At 39.4% G+C, this 23,482-nt stretch overlaps 1 protein-coding gene across 1 annotated transcript in view; it reads left to right on the top strand.

Moving 5' to 3' along the window:
• The window catches only part of LOC103806907 (probable G-protein coupled receptor 133), a gene marked incomplete at its 5' end in the record, with an annotated part of 68,544 nt that overhangs the window by 8,110 nt on the left and 36,952 nt on the right, over nucleotides 1-23,482 (top strand). Inside the window, 3 exons of the mRNA XM_009079618.1 lie at nucleotides 8,452-8,555; nucleotides 11,326-11,437; nucleotides 17,955-18,108. Coding sequence (XP_009077866.1) covers nucleotides 8,452-8,555; nucleotides 11,326-11,437; nucleotides 17,955-18,108 — 370 coding nt within the window. The remainder of the gene's footprint in view (nucleotides 1-8,451; nucleotides 8,556-11,325; nucleotides 11,438-17,954; nucleotides 18,109-23,482) is intronic.

Raw genomic sequence — 23,482 nt, 5'->3', positions numbered from 1 at the left:
CCCAACACAGAGTCAGCCACATTTCAGAAGCACTTCAAAGAAAATTCAGATGCTACTATTTTATTTTGGGCAGCTTTACTTCTCCTCATCAGTCAGTAGGGCCCTATGCTCCTGCCAAGAAACATGCCAGCCATCTGGCAGGTTTTATTTTTATAGTGATCCAACAACTACAAAGCATGCCAGGCTATTTGTACCATCTGCCACATAAATGTCATTTGAGCAAAAGGATGGGGGACACCTGGGGGCCCAGAGTTCAAAAATCCTTTTAAAGGGGAATCGTTGTCTCCCACAGTGAAATAAAGCTTGAGGTTTGGATCCCCCAAGGGACCAATGCAGGACACAACTGTAATATTTGTGACTCCTAGGCCATTTTCTTAAATTGTTCTTTTCTCTTGTTTTTTTTCCTCTTTCTCTGTGAGGGTATAAAGATTACTACTATAAAGTTCACATGTGGATGGGCATTTCCAGCAAAGTAATAGTGTCACACAATCTGTGGTAGAAATTGTTTGGGGTTTTGAGTACATTTTCTGCTTTTCCAAAGCTAGAAATTACTTTGGTTTTCATCCCATTTGTAGCTCCTGTTCCATAATTCAGAAGAGTTCAATCAATACAGTTCAAGCCACTCACCAATGGGCTTGAAAGCAGAGAAGTGTTTATAAATGGGAAAATATTTTAAAACACCTGATCTTACAGCTGGAACTATAGAGACAACCCATAGCATCTTTAGGGTTTTGAAAAGGCTTAGGGATTTAGCTGTGAGGTTCTATATGCAAAAAGAAAGACATCCCAAATTTCTTCTTTGGGGCAATATTTATGTTTTTGTTTTATTTTTAGCTGTTGCAGCTGAGTTTGACAACAAGGTTTGATAATGTATGGCTGACTGAGAACAAAGTGCATCAATTTGTGTTTATAAAGGCTGTTTTGAAAACATCCTAATATTGCAAAATGCTTTAAAAATATGGAGCATAGGTGTGTAATTTATAAGTTTGGAGCATTGTTTGCCTATATCTAATATTGCAGTTATTAATCAAACATTGCTCTCTGGCTGCAATAAAACAGCAGTCTGAAATGATAACCTTTTTTCTTCAAATCTTCAGCCAGCTACATACTCTAATAGGATAACAAAATGGAAATAATGTGGCATTCTCTGATTTCTGCTGTTTTGTATTTTTAATATAATTACTTTTCTCAGCATGCTTTTCATTGCTGGGAACATAAAGAGAATAATGTCTTAGTCCAGTAATTTTTCTTTTGCGTTGCATATTTAAAAATTGGATAGGCATTGTGATTTTTTTGGTCCTTGTTTATTACCAATGACAGTTAGTTTAGCTGAAGATATCTCGACAGACAGTTCAGACAGCCCTTACCCATCAGAGGAACAAAGATAAATCAGCCTGTGTGTTTGTTATAGCATCACTCTGTAAAGTTTCTTTGCTTTTTCTCACTCTCTCCACTTCCACCTCCATTTTATTGCAGTGAATGTTGTCCCTGTGGAAGAGCACATCTCCCTGATGTGTTCATGGTGTGATTGTGCATCATATTTCTTTTGTCCTTACTGTACCCACGCTCATCTTTCCTGAAAATTGAGCACTAGTCTTGATTTTTAACTCAGAGCCATTGTTCATTCTTTTGCTGTTCCACTCCTATGCCAGTACAGCTCTGTTGGTTTTGATGGGAGGAAATAGGAGAGTTTCTGGTTGTCCTTAATCCCATAGAATTACATGGAAAAAGTTGGACTAGTGCTGCAGGATACTAAACCCCTCAAATTCCTTAGAGAATTGTTTGGCAGTTCCTGAATTTCACTCAGCAGAGGAGAACAAAAAAATGACTTTTTATTTTGGAAAAGCACAAATATTTAAGAGCGTTATAATGGTCGAAAGAACTCCTTTGTTTGAGGAACGTGATAGAGCACTCTATTTTAATCAGAATACTTATAAAAATAACACTGAGTTCCTTTCCATGGTGGAAATGAAACCACTGAGCCACTTGGCAGTCAAGTCTTCTTGCTGACTAAAGGATTTCCCCATGCAGTATAAGAATGTTAGGATACTGCACCTTTATCCATCACTGTTCTTCGTGAAATGTCTTTAAACTTAGTCATTCTGTACTCTTCAGTTCAGTTTGCCTCCTGTATTGGCCTTTTTATGCCCTTTCTCCCCAGAATGTGTTGTAGGGGAGGTTCTGGGCTGGGTACCTGGAGCTGTTGGGCTGAAGTGCAAATCTCAGCTAGCTGCAGCCCTGAATCCAAATGGGCATTTCTGAATCCAAGCCCAAGGCTGAGAAAACAGAGGTAGACAAACTAATTTTTATCCAGTTTTACTGAGAGCTGGGTATTTAATTATCCTCAACTGCTCTGAACAATCTCAGACTCAGTCTGGCAAGAGGCCATGGTTTCTCTGCCTGCAAGAGCCTGCTGGGTGTGATCCTCCTTGTAGCTCTCTCTGATGGACCTCGTTTTGGCTGTTAATTGGAGAACAGGATGAGGCTGCTCTTGCTGGAACAGAAGGTAGAGAACAGATGTACAAATCTTAGGTGTATGGGCAAAAGCAGCTCCTTCAGTTTCACAGGGGATAATCTGCTTTAAATACAGCACTGAACTTTTCTTGAGATACACTGCAAGTCTTGGACCTGAAACAAAGGCAGAAAAAACACACTGGTTGTGTTGCTCGAACAGATACGGCAAAGAACTTGCAAACAGCTGGTTTTCTGGTCCCCAAACTTTATTACAATCTGATACTGCTTCATGACTTGAGTCCTTCCTTCCTCCCTGCCACTCTCCCTTCAGGCTTCCTTTGAACTAAGAACTTGCTGTGTGAGATTTGTCATGAGCAGATTACCTACTGTTTGATGACATCTTGCCCAGAACGATTTTAAAAGATGATGTGGGCTTTAAAAAAAAATACTAATTAATACCTTGGCAGAGATATTTGGAAAATTTGATATTTTTCATGTCACAAAGTTTTAAATAAACAGCACCAGGCTGGGCTGGCTGGAGGAAAACGTGCCTTTAATCCTGCAAACCCCCTCTCTAGCACTTTATTGCAGATCTCTAGGAGTTGTGGAGTTAATGGAGAATGGGAATTTAAAAGCAGTTCTGCTGGAAATGGCTGATAAAGATGATTGTGCTGCAAAGCATGATTCTCAGAGGCCTTTTTTTCCCTCTAAACTTCCAGTATTTGATACCTTGTAGCTTGAGAAAAGAAGTTTCTGCATCAAGTTAGGCTTTTCTGGGAGCAGATTGTGCAGTGCCATTAAGCATGGCCCCACCAAAATAGTTCTTGTGGTCTCAGGGAGCAGATTGAGCCTCCTGAACTCAACACAGAGTCTGAAAAACCATAGTGTTATGTACCTAACAAAGTGCTTGGCAAGCTGAAGGAAAACAGAGATTTGTATTGTTGTTATTATTTAATATATAAATAAAGGCCTCACTGGACTGAAATTGAATTTCAGCAGCCTTTCTGGAGGCAATTAAAACCATTAGCTTCATCAGCCAAGGCCAACGTTTTAATGTCTCTGAAACACTCAGGCTGCCAAAGTTAATTATTCATCCTTTTCCTAATTGGATTCAGATTGCATTTTAAAGGTGCAGCTTCAATAGAGTTGGCTGAGCCTTAATTTTTCACCCCTTACCTCCCCTCCCTTCCTTCCCTCCAAGAAATAGCTCATAAGAGGTTGTTTAACCTTTGCAGAAGGGTTTGAGAGTGGATTTCAGCCCAGGCCAGTGACTGATCAGCTCATGGCAGATCTGTCAGTTTGAGAAACAGGGGAAAAACCATCTGTAGGTGCAAGTAACTTCATGGTGGGTTTGCTTCTTTGAGACAGAAAGTTGACTAAAAGGGGCACTAAAATACAACTTACTCTTGTGTCTAGACCTAAAGTAAAATGCAATTGTCACGTTTTGCATTTCCACCAGTGAACAAATAAATTTGGTTTCATAAAATGTGTGCACGATATAAGCACATTCAAAAATGTCATTTTCTGGGTTCCACCAGTAAGTAACACTAAAATCCAAATGTGAGGTAGGATATAGTCCTTAAATTTCAAGGCTCATTTTTTAAGGTTGTAAACCATTTTTTTGGTTCAAAAACTTGTCTTTTTCTGGAAGAGGATGAATTGCTTTGCAGCAAGGAGACTTCAAAAGTAGCTTAGACAGGGAAATTACTGCTTTTGGTGTCTAAATGCAGAAGTAATTTGGGACAAACCCTTTCAGGATCAGCTATGACAAACCTTTGTTTAAGTGTCTGAGCTCAGTCCTTTGACATGTTGCCTCTTAAAGCATAGAGGGATGTTTTGAAGTAGGTAAAGAAGAACATGTTAAGTTAGTACTTTCCCAAAATGTTGATGTGTTGTGTTCCTGTAGCCCATCCAACTTTTCGATGGGTTGTTGTGCTGTGTTGTATATATGGTCACTCATTAACATTACATAAATAAGTAAGTTTTCTGTTCTAGACACAGATTAACAATTTTTCTTGAACAGCCTAAACTGACCTTTACCAGCTACTCCAGACATGAAATTTACCATCCATTATAATAAATTTTCATCTTCCTGTGCAGTTATTTTTAAACAGAGGTGCTAGAGATCACTCTTTTGTGTGTGTGTGTGTGTGTGTTATGAACAGTATAAAGGAAAAATATATATTTGGAGTCTGAACTGGTATCTTTCCAGGATCACTTCTCAGGCCATCCAGTTGCCTGTGAGTTTCCAAAATAAAAAGTGTTGAGCAATGCACTAACTTATTTTACGAGGGAGAGCAAGACAATAGACTGGAATACCCCAGATGGGTGGATCTGCTGAAACCACCAGCTCTTTGTCCATGCTGTTAGCAACACTTGCAAGGTAAAGAGCCTAAACTACAAGGGTGGGAGTTTTATATGAGGTAGGAATTTTTGATGAGACTTTGTCAAAGCTGAAACTAAGAAACATCTGTCTTTTAGTGTTCGTGGTTACTGACACAATAGTATGAGCTCGTTTCCTGACTTTTCAGCTCGCTGCAGAGTCAGAGAATGACCATATAAACCCAAAGAAGCAAAACCTTTCAGAAGAAAGGAGTAATTTAGTGTAGATTGGGACAAGTGTAAGAATCAGTCTCATGGGACTATTTCACAGATTGCTCAGTGTTTGATTTGGTACTTTTTAATGCTATTTTCTTCAGTAATAGCATTACAGCCTGATTAGCACTTTTGTGCTGACTGCAAGATCATCCCAAATTGCTGTTTTATACTCCACATCATGTAGGAAGTCTGAAAAGTTTCAAAAAGACAAGCTGAGGTAGGATGAAATCAGCCCATATCAGAGCAATGGAATTTATAGGGAATTGTCTCTTAATTGATGATGCAGAATGCTTTGACAGTCCAGGTCCTTCTAGCAAACTGCTGCTCATTATCACAACAGGAATACTCCACCTCCTGCTGTGCAGTCACAGATGGGTTGTGAGAAGTTAGTAGAGATCTGATATCTTAAATACACATCTCTCCTGGACCAGACTTATGCAGGTATTGATTTAAGCATCATCAGATTTTGGTTGTGTTTACCTGAGCGAGAGCAATTTCCAGTTCATAAATGCAGGGACCTGTGCAGGTTATTTTAGGTTTCTGTTAATCTTCTACATTTTGTTGTTAAGAGAATTTTCCCCCCTTTTTCATTTCTAAGTAATACAGACACCACTTGGGAGAACTTGATTCACATCCTGCCTTGCCCTGCAGGAGTTTCTGGAGGAAGATTGGGCTAAAACCCAGAGAAAGACTTTCTTAGAGGCATGTTAGTTATGATAGAAATTAGTGAGAAAAGTATCTTTGTGTGATCATCAACTTCTCTAGGATTACTATGGAAAAACCCCAAATACATTGATTTTCAGAGGGCTGGAACACCTCTCCTATGAGGAAAGGCTGAGAGAATTGGGATTGCTCAGCCTCGAAAAGATAAAGCCTCAGGGAGAGCTAATTGTGGTCTTCCAGTACCTGAAGGGACACTACAAGAAAGATTGAGAGAGACTATTTAGAAGGGCCTGAACTGACAGGACAAGGGGGAATGGCTTCAAACTGAGAGTAGGTTTAGAGTAGAGAAGAGGAATAAATTGTTCCCTGTGAGGGTGCTGAGGCACTGGCACAGGTTGCCCAGAGAAGCTGTGGTTGTCCCATCCCTGAAAATGTTTGAGACCAGGTTGGATAGGGCTCTGAGCAACTTGGGCTGGTGGAAGGTGTCTCTGCCCATGGCAGGGCAGTAAAACTAGATATCTTTAAGGTCCCTTCCAACACAGACCTTTCTATGATTCCATGATTTTTGCCCATTTTCATTAGTTTGTTTCTCTGAATCTTCTGCACTCATGTGTGAGAGTAAGACATCCCCTTCTCTCTGCAGTTGCTCTGCCAATGCAAACACCGTGATAGACCACTGTAAATCTAAATGAGAACTGAGCAGCTCTGACCTCTCTAGGGAGCATTTTCTGGCTGCAGGTGTTTGGGAGTGAAAGGAATGAAAGAAAGCTTTGAACTGCTGAAAAATACTGATTACAGAGTGACTTGAATCTGGAAAAGCTTCCTCTGCTCCCCTCCTCCTTCTGTAGAACTGCAAGCCACCTGTAGCCAGAGAAAAAGATGTGTCTTGGAGAAATCAGGAAATAAGGTCCATACATTTTGGACATGAATATCCCTGATGAGGAAATAACTTCCAAAATGCCCAGTTTACCACACAGGTTATTACTAGTTCAGGAATATTCTGTGAAGAATGGCTATACATTGCTTCTCTGGGGGATGAGGGACGATAGGAGCTCTTTTGTAGAAATTATGTGGAGCTTTTAAGCTGGTCCAGCACACAGAACTCTTTTGTTTCTGTAATTGATGCTGTCCGAGTCAGGGAAAAGAAATGTGTCTTTGACTGAAAGAGAAAAAATACTCAAGAGCTGCATCATATTTCCTAGGAACAGTAACACCATAGCAACAGTTGTCTTTCAGTGCTGCTGCTGCATCCCTTAATAGTTCTCAGACTGCTGAGCAAGCCACAAGTTATTCTGCTGTAAAACTTACTGTACATGAGCTGGTACTGTTGGCAGATAATTGTAGGAAAAATGTACATATAGGACACATCTTTTTCTCTGTATTTATGTTTACTCATAACCACAGCACATGTCGTGTCTCTCCTTTAAAAGGAATTTTAATAGGAAGTTTATTGGTAGAACTCCTTGGATTTGATAATCTCTAATGAAATACTTTGTTTGGGAGGGACGTTTTATTGTGTGTGTGGAAAAGAATAGAAAATCCCAAACATGTGAGAAAGGATTAGTTTTTATTAGATAAAGTTACTGTAACAAAGTTGGAAAATATATTGTTCCTTTCAGTATTTGTTATAATAAGTAAATATTTTGAAGGAGTTTTCAGCTAGGAATTTAATTTGTAGTGAATAGAGATTGAAATGAACACATAGTATTTCACACATCAAAATTAAAACTTTTTGATTGACCACATTTTATTTTTTTTTCCAGTTTATGTTCAGTTTATGAAAGTGTCAACTCTATCCAAATTCAAGTCAGGAAAAATGTTTGAAAATTCTTCTGAGATGAGAAAACTTTTTCCTGCTTTGCTCTGTTCTGCTTATTAGATATTAATACTGCCTGGCTCCCTTTGTTGGGTGTGGCTTTTTTTTTTTTTTTTGCTCATTCTTTTATGAGAACTTGGATGGAAAATTAAAGCACAGTTTCTGATTAATTTAGTATGAATGGCCAAACCACACTGTCCCTCCTGCATTGACTCTGTCCAGGTTTAACATAGATCCTGGTGGTGAGAACTGTGGAGTTACAGTTTAAATGCTCATGAAATTTGAATTGATTCTACAAAAGGTGCCTGTAGGTAAAACCAGAGCCTGAGATGAGAGGTTTACACTCCAAGTGCTTAGGCTGGGTCTTTTCTGTGGGTTTTCCATTCTGTAGGTGTCAGCCCAGCTCCTTCCACAGGCACTGAGAACATGATGCATTCAACAAAACAAGTGGGCTATAAATGGCCCATGATTTATGGGCTATCTGGGTTTGTCAGTTCTCACTGCTGTGAAACACTTCTGGTATTTGAAGAGTGATGTAAATTATTGCAGCGTGAGAGCATTAGCAAAGGGCCCTGTGAGCTGTGACAGATCCCATCGCTGACACTGTTTGTGCAGCCCAATAAACTGCTCTGATCTCAGGTTGGATGATACTGCAGCAGCAGAGGAACTTGCTTGTTCTGAGGAAATACTTGGCTTAGGAAATAAAAGAGGGAACGAAACGCCATGGGCATGTGGCTGTTCTGGCTGTGCAACTCTCTTTGGAGTTGGCTCCTCATTTTCCCTGCTAGAAACAGCAGGGAAGGATTGTGAACATCAGATTATACAGGGGCGACTGGAGGAGGAACTGTGATGTGCAGGGGGGCTGCAGGGTAATAAATCGATTAATAGTTTTTCTCTCTTTTTTTCCCCTTTGTGTACAGCTAACAAGAGAACACCAGGTGGCCCTCTCCTCCATCACTTACATTGGCTGTGCTCTGTCCATCTTCTGCCTGACGATCACACTGGTCACGTTTGCTATATTGTCGTGAGTAATTTTAACTTAATACCTGCTGAGCAGCTATCATGCAGAAAGGCAAAGCAGTGCATTTCAGGTCACTGGGTAGGATCCCTTCAGGTGCTCAGGAGAAAACAAAGGCTATTAATTCTACAACCTTCCTTAATTAGATTCTGTACATGTATTTGTAACAGTTGGTTGGTTATTTCTAAATGACTTTCATTTCCTGAAATGGGGTGGTCTTTATATAGCAAGCTATTTCCATCCTGTGAGGGATTTTTAGATTTTTTTTTTTTAAGCTCTCCATGCTTTGCTATAGTTGAAGAATCTTGCAAAGAGGCTGTAGGAAGGCTTGGTCTGGAGCTCAGAGCAAGCACAATATGAGCAAGGACTGCAGGATCAGCCCCTCTGCCCCCAGTACACACATCTTTGGCTTGCTTGGAGTGTAAAATCACTACTTTCTGCTTTTCAACTGTCTTGTCTTTAAGGCAGTGTGTTTATAAAGGAATGCCCAGAAAGGAAGCCTCGGTCAGTGTTAGGTGCCTAACTTTTGTCAGTTTGTACACAATTACATCATACAACCCACATTTATTTTCAAGCATCTTGCTGTTCTCTGTTAGGCTGGTTTTATAATGTGCTACTTTAGTAGGATGAAGGACACTGCAGACAGTGTGAAATTCACTCCCTGGCTGATGTTTAAAACCCCTGGATCTCTGCAGCCTCCTGCCCATAACACATCAGCCCCTTCAAGGGCTCTCTGCACTGGGAAGGTTTCTGCCACAGGACATCAAGGCCTTTATGCTTGTTTGTGTTCCAGTAGTGACAACTGAGTTTGGGCCCAGCTGGGCTTGATAGAAACATTTCTGAAAAAATTAGGCTTTCATAGAGGTTTGTGTCTACATAAACAGTAGAAAACCAGACAAGGGGTTAAGACAACTTGTCTAAGGTTGCACAGCAGATTGGGACTGCAGCAAGGAATGGGATTCTTTGCCTCCTTTCACACACTAAACCATATTCTTCCTACTCAATAGTACAATTTTCGATTTCTGTGCCTAAGCATGTATTTGGACATCCTGCTAAGAGGCCAGTTCTAGGAAAAAGGACTTGCTGGAACCCAGTAAACTGATTGCAACGTTTGTTTGTTCCAAACCCCATATTATTTCCAAGTCTCAAGACCTGTGTTGGTCATACTTGGATTGAGTGCATATTGTGTGGCAAAATCCAGTCTAAATAAGTCCAGGGTCTGCCTATCTGGCATTGCACTGTTGGCATGTTTAGGCTAAGGGGAATAATCTGCTCCATTTTTGTCTGAGTGCAAGATTGGATGTTATGATGTTTAGAAAGGGAATAGGAGCAAAAGGAGATGGAGCTGCTGCAGCAGAGCTGAAAGCTCCTCAAGAAACTGGAGGCAAATAGAAGACTTGGAAGAGAGCTTGGAGCCAGCTGACTGTCACAGGGTTAAGCATCCCACCTACACACAGGATCCTTCTAACAGCCAATTAAAATAATTTGATTAGGTTTTCACTGGAGAGCAGGGTCTCATTAAATTGCTGGAGTGAAATTTTGCAATGTAGTGTTAGATGACCATGACATAAGCAGAGAAGAATCTGGCAAGTTCTTTGCTACTCCCTGTACTGGCAATGCTGGTGGCTTCCCAGGAGGGCAGTGAGTCCTGCTTGGCTCCTGGGTAACCCTGGTGCAGTTTGTGACTGCATGAAGCTCCCTAGTAGAAAGCCATTGGCACCAGGCAGCACATCCTGTCTCTTTGAATTACTTTTAGGACATTGATACTCCTTGTCATCTCTCTCTTCGTTCCTTTATAATGGAGCACTGGCTACAGCAGTGCCAGAAGAGCAGGGCTGACACAACCATAGTCTGCACCTCCCAGTCCTTGCCACCCTGCTGCAGGGCCATGCATGGTGTGCCACCAGCACTTGCAAAAGCCACCACCATCCAGTGTGACCCAGCAAAGGGATGGGAGTGCATGCAGTGGTGTAGGGGAAGAACTGCCATTCCCATCACCAAACAGTCTGGGTCTCTGAGATAATTAAAGCTAATGGTAGGGGCTGGCAGGCAGTATGGATTGAAATAGGAAACCTGTTATCACCAGGACTGTTTGTATTTTAAAGAGAAGAGCAAAATTAAACTAAAGGCCTGAGATGTTCAGGTCAATCTTTGTTTTCTGTTTCCTATTTCTGGATGAGAACAGAAACACAAGATCAGAAGACTTCCAGGAAAACATGTTCTTGCCAGATTTCCATCTGGTTTTTGCAAAGCCAAGAGAGATTTATTTACAAGATGTTGTAATCACGGTCAGGTCTCTGTTGAGACAGGTGTTGCCCACAGGTATATGGAGCTGTAGTTCCTGTGCTCAAAAGCTGATAACAGTATAAGTCAAAATTGCAACCAGTGTCTTTTCACATTCCTTTATTTCTCATACAGGCAAATACCAACAAAATAAAACCAGGAACTCTGTGGCACAGTGTGTGCTTTCTGTGAGGAGCAAGTATAACCTCCTTGACCAGAATCAAACCTTTTGTTAACATTCTATCACTAGTCATCAACAGAGCTCGTTCATGTGCAAATTAGTCTTTCTGCTGCCTTCAGGACAGCAGCAGAATATCAAAGAAACCAGTCAGGCACCACTCCATGGTGGTGGAAGGAGAGCTCAAAAGACATTCTGATAACCCCACCAAAGCAAAGAACCAAAAGCCAATCTAAATGCTTGCTGATAAATCATAAATATATTCATGCTTCTTGGAATGCTCTTTTATTCACATGTGTTTCTATCTTCTGCCAGGTCTGTCAGCACCATCCGCAACCAGCGCTATCACATCCATGCCAACCTGTCCTTTGCTGTCTTGGTGGCTCAGATCCTGCTTCTCACCAGCTTTCAGTTCAGCCCTGGAACAGTAAGTCCTAAGAAGAGTGATTGTGTTTTTTGTGAGACAACTTCATGGAATGAATGGTACATGCAAGAAAGTGTCTTCCATGTGAGAGCTCCTATTTTGAACATGCCTTAGCCAAAAAGTTCTGTTCTACAACACTAGATAAAGCCTTTTGTGCATCCAAATGGTGTTATCGTGGTATCTGGTCATGTCTGGATGTTTGCAAAACCAAATGCAATATGTGCCCATCAAATGGAAAAATCATCAAATGGAAAAAATAGTAATGTAGTAGGTTTCAGTGTGTTGCCAAATGTCAAGGCTGATGTCTGCCTGACATGGCTTGTGCTTTCTCTCATCCACTCCCTGCTGAAAGCTGTAGGAACTCCCTACTGGAGAAAATTGTATGAATTGTGTGTTTAACTAAGGTACTTTTATCCCTCCTAGTGTTTTGGGTGATTTGGTTTTGTTTTGGTGTTTCTTTTGATTATCTGCTCTCTGCTATGGTACAATTTTGCCTTTGTTTTTTCTCCTACATTAAGAAGTTATCTTATTTGTGATAGAAGGTAATGAGCTTTGGCAATTTCTCTTGCTTTTTTTGGAGAGCAGAACAACATGTCTTTGTCTTTTCCTCATAAAGTTTTGTTTGTGTGGTAGAAGACATTGTTTTTCTGAATAGCAAATTTATTGACCATGATCTCTACTCTGTAGATTTAGATGATTTTTTAAAAGTATAAGTCATGTAATAACCAATGACAAAGGTAGAGCAACTAGTGCTTAATCAGCCAGAGGTGTCCCAAAGCTTTACCTCCAAGTTTTGTTGTGCAAGAGTTTAATCCAAAATCCTCAGCCTCATATATACTTTTCTGGCCATCTAAAGCAGCTGCTTAAGCAGCAACAAACACTTTCATATTGCTTACATGGTATTTTTGCTCTATGCTTGTATAGGCTTTTTTTCTGCCTGATCACATAGATCAGAACTTGAAATTACAGATTGATTTTATGGATCTGCAACTACAGGTGGGAATTCCTTATGCAGAGTACCAGGATCTAAACCATTAAAACTGGCACCTAAAACAGCTGGGTTAGATTAAGACAAATAGGCCAAGTTAGCAGTGTTACATACCAGTAAAACCAATATCTTTCCAAAGCTGTGTTTAAAAAAATGCAATTTAAAGTAACATAAGGTCTGTTGATGGCAAGTCCCACCTGAAAAGCAGAAACAAAACCTGATTTTAAAGTAAACTTGCAGGGTTCAAGTCCCACCTGAAAAGCAGAAACAAAATCTGATTTTAAAGTAAACTTGCAGAGTTTTCTGTTTTTGTAATGGTCAAAACTTGGCTGCTTTGGTGAGCAGCTGCTGCTCCATAGCACTTTTCAGGAGCACTGAGTGGTTTCTGTTAATCTTTTTTTTCTATTTATTCTCAGTACAAGTAAACATGAGGTCTGCACAGTCTTCATTTTACCAATACAACAGCTACTTAAATTTATATTCAGCTCAAATGAGATCCCTTGAACTTCTGTTAAGTTTATAAATAACTATAATGTCTGGGTTTGCATAGGGTGTTATTACCTGAGGATCTAAAAGCACTTTGTAAAACAAAGTTCCTACTCTTTTGCTGTTTAACATTCAGGTGGGTCCTGAATGAGTAAGATAATGTGCAAGGGAGAAAATGGTAGGGGATGGTTTAGAAGAAAAATGGAGACAGTGGAGAGCAGCAAAAGATGAAACTGAAGACAGTGGAAACCAGGCATGAAAATAATCCTCTCCTAAGTATAGAGCTCAAACCCTGCTGAAAGGACATAGGCTCGAGGGCAATAAAAGGTTCACTCAGTGTATCAGTGTATTTTATTCTCACAGTTTTTCGTTTTCCACCCATTCCAGGTTTTCAGACAAGCCAGCTGAGTCACTTCAGGTAGCTTGTGAAAACTTCTTTATACCTGATCAAGGCTCCAGCCTCGCCAGCTGAGTCACTTCAGGTAGCTTGTAAAAACCTCTTTATACCTGATCAAGGCCAACATCAGCTCCAGCCTTTTAAAATAGTATGAAATACTGGTTGTGTTTCCAGTTTTAAATTGGATGTAGGTAGAGCCTATGTTCTCCAGAGACCTGTCCCAGTGTCCACCTACATTTATAATCTTCCTTGGCCACACACAGAGGTCTTGCTCGTTTAGCCAAGCTTGTGAACTGCTCACATAGGCTGAAGTTGCAGTTTAATAGGTGCATATTTTCACATCTCTTAAGCTTATTCTAAACTTACTTCAGTTAAACTGGAGCAGCAGCACACAGAAAACAAGCCCTGTTTTACCCCACAGGCTTTGTGAAGTGAAATGCTTCACAGAATCCACAGATATTGCAGCCCTAGCTCCTCTGGAACAGCAGTAATTGCATGGCATAACACCGTGAGGATCTTAAAGTTGAAAAATGTGATGTAAATACTGTCTGCTGAGCTTTTGTTTTTATTGGTTTAGCCTCTTGGGATCAGAGTGGTTGTGATTCATCCTTTTATTAGTCTCATGCCCTTACCTTCTCCATGCTCTGTTCTGCTAGCTTTCACGTCAGTTTTAATACCTTTAATTGCAGCTTTAATTGAACTGCTAAATGGTCTTTAAAAAAAAAAAAAAAAAAAAATAAAAAGGAGGCAGTGTTTACACTAGAAGGTGTGAATTTGTAATCTTGTGCTCCTGCCAAAGATGGGTGTACCTAGAGCTAAGTAAGTGCCCTTGTTTGAGAGGACAGTGGTACCATTTGTGGGACCCTAAGGAAATTCTGTGCAACAGGGAATGGTCTGGGAGAAACAAGCTCTGAGCTGGCACTGCTTTCTTGCATGACTGCCTGTAGCTTCTCCATCCTTTTCCCATCCCCATCTCTAGGGATATTTAGTTTTTAATTCCAGATATGGCATACAGCATTCCCCTGGTAATTTCAGGTGTGTAATTTAATAATTTGCACTTACAGCAATTTTTCTTTTGCAGGGTAAGAGTGGTTTTGAACCACAAAACTCTCTTTTCACAACCTTTGGTCTTTGTCATACACCCTATTTATTTAGTTACTTATAAAAAGCTGGTCACTGATACCTAACATCAGTAGTCTTTAAATGATCATGGCACATTCCAGGAAAGTGATCATTCCCAAAACCAGGAAATCTTTCTTCTAGAAAAAGCAAATATCTTTGCACACAGCATTTCCTTCCTGCACTGCCAAGTCCCTAATGTATCTTTGCTCTCCTCATGTCTAATGAAAGTCTAATGACTTCCCTTAGACTTTCAGCAATAGATGGATTTGTTTCTTCATAGAGGTTTGCAGTCCCAATTTCTTACTCTCTGCTATAGGCTAGAGAGCACCATTGTTCCAACAGATTCCCAAACCACAGTGTGCCTTTAAAAATAATTAAGCATCAACATTTCTCTAGGCTCCTTAAGCCTTCCAAAGGCCTGAGTGTGTTTGTGGGAAAAACTGAAGTATTCTTTAGACCCAGGAAAATGAAAGTTGAAGCATGAAGTGTTAGGCAGCACTGTGGTTTTCCAGCACAACCAGAAAATCTAATGTGTCTGGATCACTGCATTGAGCTGTTTCTCACCCCATACTCCTGCATGGCATTGCTGAAAATACTTCCAAATGGAGAGATGAAATGAGCTGCTGTTGTTTATGGTATGTGTAGGCAGAAATTCCAGCCTGTGTCTCAAGGCAGAGTGTGGATTGCAGGGAAGGAGTTTTCAGAGGGTTCTGTAATGATGCAGTAGCATTGCCACTTGAAAACACTATTGTAAATTGAATTTAGAGAGTGCATACAAATGTAGCTAGCTATGTTTTAAGACTGTCCTCAGTAAAATATGACAAATATTTTCCAAGAGGCTTTTCTGAGAGTCTGCTTTACTTTCTCAACAAGCATAATATGATAGGCCTTGCTGCTGGCTGGGCTGGTTTTTCTGTTTCCACAGACTCACAAGTAGACAAGTGTATGAGTAGCAGTAATGGGATCTGTCTTTTTGCAAGTGTTCTGCTAAAAGTAGGGTGCATTATGTCCTACAGCAAGTGAGATGTGCTTGGATTTAGTGTGTAAAGGCTCAGTTTTTCAGTGCTTTTTCAAGAAGGCAATTTTGTCATGTAGGAGTAACATCTAAGCAATAATTAAGAGACAAAACTCGATTGAGTAGCAACTTTACTATGAATTTTATGCAAGTCTGCAATTAGGTATTATACAAAATTACATACAGCCCAACCTCCTGCTACTTCACCCTGTTTTATTTTTATGCTGTTTTGGGATTCATATTGTTTGGTTACTTGAAAATTGGAAAGTATCCATTTGACAGAAGTAGCTTGTAAGTCAGCTTTATGTTGCTTTTTTATATTTGTGGACTAATCTTCTGGTAGAAATCAAAATGCATTAAAATGGATTTTAGAGTATTATGATAAAACTAACTGGAAAGGCTTTTACAGTTTTTGTCAATAAGCTAATCTGGTTTAATAACATGTCACTGAATTTTGCAAGGTACTAAAGCATGTACAGCCCTCACTTACATGAATTAAACCCAAATTGATTGCTTTGGAATACATGTAGTCACATTGGATTTGCATTAGAATGTCTTTGCACCAGCACAAAACCAGCTGTGTACAAGTAAGAATGCATGGGAAAGCATCAATTTTCATTATACAATCAAGTCCCAACATTTTAATTTTCATTAGGGTGCAAAATCCCAAACTATCAACAGGAAGAATAAAATTCCAGCACAGGGAAGCTAAGCTAGTGCAACAAAGGGAACTAATGATTGACATCTATGGCAGTGAACTGGTTCCTACTGGAAGTTCTTCCTCAGCCTACAAATTCCACCTGCCTGGATTCCTTACTGTGACATGTCCAGCTGAGGAAGGGAAAAGTGTTCCCATTTTTCTAGACTGCAAACAGTCCCTCTGAAATTCTGTAGGTGCCACAGAAGGGATGTTACAGCTACAGAGCAGAACAACCATCATCAGTATTCTAACAAGATGCAAACCTGAGATGGAACTGGGACTCATTCCAAGCACATGTGGAAAATGTGCCTTCACTGAGAGCAAACCAAACAAGGTTATCTTGTGGTAAAATCACTGCAGTCACATCTGTTCAATTACTGGCTGATGAGTGAAGCCACTTGTGGTGAGACATCCTTGAAAAGCAATTAGTGGGGAGTGGAAAATGGTGTGAGTGGTACCTGAGGTGTGAGGAAGGAGAAAGGACTTGCTTTGCCTGTTTCCATAAGTTTGGCTGGCAGGAGGGTTAGAGAAAAATGTAAAGGTCTCTTAGAGGAGCAACTTAAGGGAAGATCAGGGCTCAGTCCTAGAGTATATTTCCTGTAACCCACAGTTACAGGACTGAGGTGAGTGTGAGCAGGACTTGAGGATGTTTTTACTTCTTGTAGTGTTGCCTTAGTCGTGGCATTCCTCTCTGCTGGGGCAGCATTTGTTTCACTTCAGAGCATGTTACAGCTTAAATTGGAACAGATAGTCCAGTTTGCACCAGGTGAACTCACTTTCTAAATGGTATTTTTCTGTAGCTTAAACTTTGGTATTAGGTCCTCAAAGCCTTGAGAGCACTTAGTGAATAAAAGACTAGCAAGGAGCACTGGAATTGCCTGTAAAGACTTTCAGTTCTTTGCCTTCATTACTCAATGTGTTCTTGTCAAATTTGATTTCATATACAACTGGTACATCAGACTGTGGGAATTGGGTCCCCAAACAGCAAACTAGACACCCACCAAAGAGCAATTAAGACTCCAGAGCCAATAATAGCTGACTATAATTATTTTCAATACCTGTATTATTGTTGCCGGTGTAGGAGCATGTGACTATAATTATTTTCAATACCTGTATTAGTGTTGCTGGTGTAGGAGCATGTAAGATTGTTACAGACTTTCTACCCAGGACAGACAGACACTGAAATACAATCAAATTTATTTTGTGTGTGTACTATTTTTGATATAAAGAATAGCAAAGTGGGAAAGCCACAGGGCAAAGTATAAATAAAGAGCAGGTTCAACATGGGACTTTATTTTAAAATTTCTATGTTTTGCTCAAGTTTAACTAATCCACTGATTTTCTGCCAGTTCTTTATATAAAATGAGGCATGAACTATGGTGGCTTTTTACCATCACAGAACAGGTAGCATAGTACAGGACAATGTTTGTACCTCACTTCTTTGGCTCCTATATTTACTACAGGCTCAGCAACAGGATGTAGATGCTTAAATTTTGAATTCTTAAAGATTTTGTAGACTTTAGTAAGAGTTTTTGCTCCTACTGTTGTAAATAAATAACACATTTGGATTTCCACATCAAGTTTGGTAATGTTTGAGTTTTTTCTATTTTTTTAAAGGTAAGAGGATTTGTTACTCTGAAACTATCTGAAAATGCTGCAGAAAATGAAATTGTCTAGTGCTTTGTTTTTAAGACTGTTTTACTTCAGTGATTTAGCATGTAAATATATATATATAATTTTTAAAAAAAATTGGAAAACCAATGTGACTTCATTGCAAAGAAATAATATATTCATTTTTTATTCTTAATTTAGGTGCCTTGCAAGATCTTGGCCATTCTCCTTCATTTTTTCTTCCTAAGTGCTTTTGCATGGATGCTGGTGGAAGGATTTCATCTTTACAGCATGGTGATCAAAGTATTTGGGTCAGAAGAAAGCAAGCACTTATATTATTATGGAATTGGATGGGGTAAGCATTTAGTAACTACTTACTTTAAGTCTCCTTACCATAGGACAAGATTATATTCAGAAGCATATTTGAAATTGTCATCTTATGATCACAGTTTTCCCTTACTGAGAATAGGTCTGTTGGAGAAGAAAATGCATAATTTTTCTGACTGTAATCAGACTTTAAATGTATAGTCCCTAAACCTAATTCTACTCCAATGAATCCCATGACCTCTCTAGGCCAGAGCAGACCCTTAATTACCAAATCAATAGCAGGAGTGTGGGAGGGAGGTCTCACTGCTCTGCTATGCTCTTTTTTTTGGCTCTAACTCACAGCACTGGCTTATTCTATCTGCATTCTGCAAGTCATACATAAAAAAATGGGCAGAGTAGCACAGAAATATCACAACACTTCATTAGTTCATGCTTTGTGCCTTGAAATCCTTAGACTGAAAGGCTGCACAGAGTATCAATATTATTATTAAGGATGAAAAGGTAGTCCTATCATAGCAATCCTCAGCTTTCAAAATGCAATAATGGAAGCATAATCTGTTTGCATATTGAGGAGTCAAAAGTGAGTATTTTGATCCAGACTCTTCCAGCAGAGGAGAGCTGGCTTGCTCTCACTAGCCTGGAAGTGCAGCAGTAATGCTTGACAAACTTCCACATAGGAAATCTCATTCATTGAGTCAAAGGACAGATGTGAAACAATAGCACAGGAATATCTCTCCAATTACAGATGATTTCAAAATATGTTAAATTATGCATCCTCTTCCTCCCCCCTCCCAAATTCATTTGAAGCTGCATGAAAAGCAATTATAGCAATAATACAGACCTGCTGCAGTCATAATTGGAATCCTTAATACCTCTTGGCACCATGGAGATCTGGGTGATAGTAATGCTGTGAAATAGATACATTCCAACATCTGCCTACTTGTTCTTCTTTTTATTATGTCCTTTTTATTTTGTGCATCATGCCTCACTCGTTTTAAAATCTCCTTCTTAGCAATTCTGTCTAAGGGCCATTTGACACAACTCTGGTGATCACAGTATCTGGTAGACTGAGGGGACAAACTGCAGTTAGAAGTTGGGGTTTTTTTCCCCTCTCTGTTTCTCTGTGACAGATTCAGGAGTATCACATACATGTGTCCTGATCCTTTTTGGTTTAGAGAGCTTTTTTCTCTTAAGGAATGGTTAGTTTACATGCCAGCAATGTGCTCCTTAAATCTTTGATTGCTGAATACATTTGGAAGCTGTTTTGCTGTAGTTTTAGTAGAGCTGTATAAGATATTCCCCTCCACACCTTCTTTATTTTTTTTTTTTAAACCCCTACTCAAAACAAGCCAAATGGAGTAATTAATCTTTTTCATGCACATAGACCCAAAAGTAAGAGAACCAGGAGAGGCTGAGGTTTGAAGACATGGAAGATTTGTAGGTTCTTCTAGATTCAGTGCTAAATGTAGAGGAACTAGTTGATGTTAGAGAGGTCTCTGGTGGATTTCTTTAATCCAGAGCTCATGGAATACAAATCCAAGTGGATCAAACCAAAGAAAATGTTCTCATAAGCCTGTGAGAACTCTGCCCTTCAGAAATACTATGTAAAAAGCCACGAGAGTTAATAAAATAATTAAGAGTTGGCATTTAATTCACTGGGGTATTTGCTTATAGCAGATGCTTTCATTAACTCAATTTGCAATCAATCATTAATTACCTTATGAAAAAAAATTAATGATTTATATGTGCTGCAATGCACCTTTGCCTGTTTTTTCTCTGGCATTTTGTGTAAGGTTTATTGGTTGTAGAATGGTAGTGATCTGTGAAATGATTTAGAAGACACAAGAACAAACATCTGACTGTGATAGGATGAGTATGAAATGCTGCATTTTGCCTCATTTTATTGCACTATGGTTGCTACCACACAATTAGTAGTATTTAGGGCAATGAGTAGATATTGGTACATAACCCAAGGGGATGTTAAATGAGGTTGCTAAAAAGTCTCTCCAGTGGTATTATGGTTAATGGTTAGGGGGAATAATCCCTCAGGTCCTACAATAGGTATTTGTCATAAAAATAGATGTACAGAGCATAATATAGGAGGCACCAGCAGTTTCTATATCAGTTCTTCTAGCAGTGCTCTTTTTGGCAAGAACTGTGTAAGAAACTTGGTGGCAAATTCTGTTTCTGTAATGTAACAAAGGTGTCATTGGGTGGAAGGCATCATGTACATAAAAGTAATAAATTTCTCTGTCAAAACTCTTTTTCTGGCAGATATTTTAATTTTAGAAAGCACATTCAAATTATTATTCTTACAATGGCCTGTAAAACAATATGTTTTCTGAAATCCAGTAAATCTACCACATTGTTGGGAAAGTAGTTTGCATTGCTTCAGGTTTTGTGTAGTTCAAAGTGTTTACATTTGAATTAAATGTTGAGTTTGCTTAATCATATCTGACATCACGTCATAGCTGCAAGTGTGCCTGAACATCACTGAAGTAATTGAAGTAGGCAACTGTATTCCAAATTGTTTATCTCTTGGAAAGTATCAGGGCAACCTTCTTTCAGTCAACAGCATCTCAGCTCACTGTCAGGGATGGAACTCTACTGCTTGTTCAGTTGGTAATAGAAGTTGCTGAACAATGAGGTTTTCAGAGAGAAAATCTCCACTGCAGTGTTCACTACTTTAATGCTTACAAGGACATGCAGGTTTATCAGTTCCTGACTTTCTCTTTTATTGCCATATTGGCACTGAAAAGGGCTGGAAATACTTAATTAGGGATCAAGTGTCAGTACTGCCTTCAGCAGCAGTGTGTGCTCCACAGAGTAGAGTTTGGGTTGCTCCTTCATGAACTGAATGAAAGTACAATAGAGAGAAGAGAGATATATTCCTTAAAACTCCCATACCTAAATAAAAGGGAAAAGAGGCTTAAAAGGTTTTGTCATAAAATTAATTTGTTTGGCTCTTAAAATGAGGGTCAGTTTGCATTGAATACAACTGTCAGGAGGAAGTCAAACATTCTTGTGCCATTTAAAATGAGGGTCAGTTTGCATTGAATGCAACTGTCAGGAGGAAATCAAACATTCTTGTGCCACCCTGAGACCATGATAGATCCACATTTTCCAGGATCTAATGAGACTGGGGTTTTTATACTTTAGCTTACCTAATTGTTATAGTGAGCTAAGATGGTTGAAAGAATTTCAAGAGAAGGATGTCTCATCTCATGTTAGTCAAAACAGACAGTTCATTTATTGGTTCTGTTCTTTAAATTGAAGTGTGAATACAATTGACTTTTGCAAATTCATTGTTCCTGGAATTAAAAAACTCAGGCCCATCATTCTCATTTAAGCAGAGACACACTGGGCTAGGTACATGTGTAAATGTTTGCAAGGTCTCTGTTAATGATAAATTGCAACTTAAGGCCATGTGAGGAAAAAGGGACAAGGAATTCTATAGTATCACCAATCCTCTAACATCTGTTGAGATATCTGAGAGATATTACTGCTGTAAAATGGGTTCAGTGGTAATCAGAGAGTCAGGCTACCAAATGTGCAGAGCTGATTGAAGTTCCTGTGTATTATCTGTAGTCCCAAGGGTGCTGAAATTAGCTCAAAGACTGCAGCTGTCAGGAATTAAAAAAAAAAAAAAAAAAAAGAGCAATTTGAGGAAGGTGATAATATCCTACCTTTAAAACTACCTTGCTATCGATTGGGTAAAAAACCCTCAAAACTACTTTGTTGCCTTGGTGATTCAGCATAACACACAGAGATTATTGTAGCAAAGCTTTTCCCTCCCATTTGTAGGACACTGGTGATAGAGTCTATGATACTGGACATTTTGCCTTAACCTTTTTTCCTATTTCAGCCAATTTCCTTTCCTTTAGAGATTGTCACAGAATGAAGACTTTGTTCTGAACTGTTAAATGACGCAAATTTCTTTATTTGCTCTTAGTTGATGTAGTCCCAGAAGTCTGCCTAGGTATGATGTAAGACAGCAGAAGAAAATCATAGAAAATGAACCTCTACAAAGCAAATAGGAAAACATATTTTTTTCCCCTCAAGCAAAGCAGATCTTTTCCACATTGGAAGGAAATATACTTTCATTTGTGTCTAATGCTTCATCCTTCTCAATAAATGACATATTTAACTTTTCAGAATTAATGTCCTAAAATTGCTTTGACTTATCTGCCACAGAGTTGCTATAGCCTGTCTGGTTTGGGGGTTTTTTTGCTGTATATAAAAGACAGAAGCTTTCAAAATACAGCATACAAATTTATAGGTGTTTTCCATTTTATTTGCCATTAGTGCCTCAGAAACAGAGAATTATAGAATCACTGAATAGTTTGGGCTGGAAGGGACCTTAAAGATTGTCTAGTTCCAAACCCCTGCCATGGGCAGGAACACCTTCCACTAGACCAGGTTTTTCCAAGCTCTGTCCAACCTGGCCTGGAACCTTTCCAGGGATGGGGCATCCATAGCTTCTCTGGGCAACATTTTCCAGTGCCTCATCACCCTCACAGCAGAGAATTTTCCCCTAATATCTAATCTAAACAAATGCTCTTTTAGTTTGAATCCATTCTCCCTTGTCCTCCAGGTTCTTGTAAAAAGTCTCTCCCTCTTTCCTGTAGGCTCCCTTCAGGTACTGGAAAGCTACAAGTAGGTCACCCTGAAACTTTATCTTTTCCAGGGTGAGCAATCCCAATTCTCTCAGCCTTTCCTTTCAGGAGAGGTGTTCCATCCCTCTAATCACCTTGGTAGCCTCCTCTGGAGACATAAAGCTGATGGATTAGATTTGAAGGTTAATGCTGAAGAAGACAACCTCACTGCCATTGCTTTTAGACTTCATCCTAGGGACTCTATTTAAGCTGAATTAATGGATGCAGGATGTATTTTGATGCCAAATTTGGGAGATGGTAGCTTTCAATTAGGTGATTTGAGGCCCTGGAGAATTCAGGCTGCAGCAGCACAAGGCTCCATGTGGGGTGATACACCCAATTTAAATGTGATGCTCTAGGCCCACAGAGACACAGGTGACACCACTGCCACAGCTCAGCTGCCAGAAAGGTGTGCTGGAACATTTTGATCCTGTCCTGTGCTCTGGAAAGCACAGTGTGTTGTATCAGAACTGTGGTGATTTGGAGTAGGGTTAGTGAGCATATTTGTAGCATCTGCTAGGTGAGAAAACATAGTACAGTAGAAAATCTTAACCACAATTCTTTCATGGAGGATAACCAATGCCATTAACATTACCTGTTATGGGTGTAGACTAAACTTCACAGCTTCTATGTAATTATTACTGACAAAAGATTAAGCAAACACACTTGTTTTTGTGTATGTTTTATATATATCTATATCTATCTATCTATCTATATATAGATATACACACATATATATATATAATC

The sequence above is a fragment of the Acanthisitta chloris genome, unplaced genomic scaffold (assembly GCF_000695815.1).
Source record: "Acanthisitta chloris isolate BGI_N310 unplaced genomic scaffold, ASM69581v1 scaffold1018, whole genome shotgun sequence".
Classification (NCBI taxonomy): Eukaryota; Metazoa; Chordata; class Aves; order Passeriformes; family Acanthisittidae; genus Acanthisitta; species Acanthisitta chloris.
This window is presented reverse-complemented; position numbering and strand designations above follow the sequence as displayed.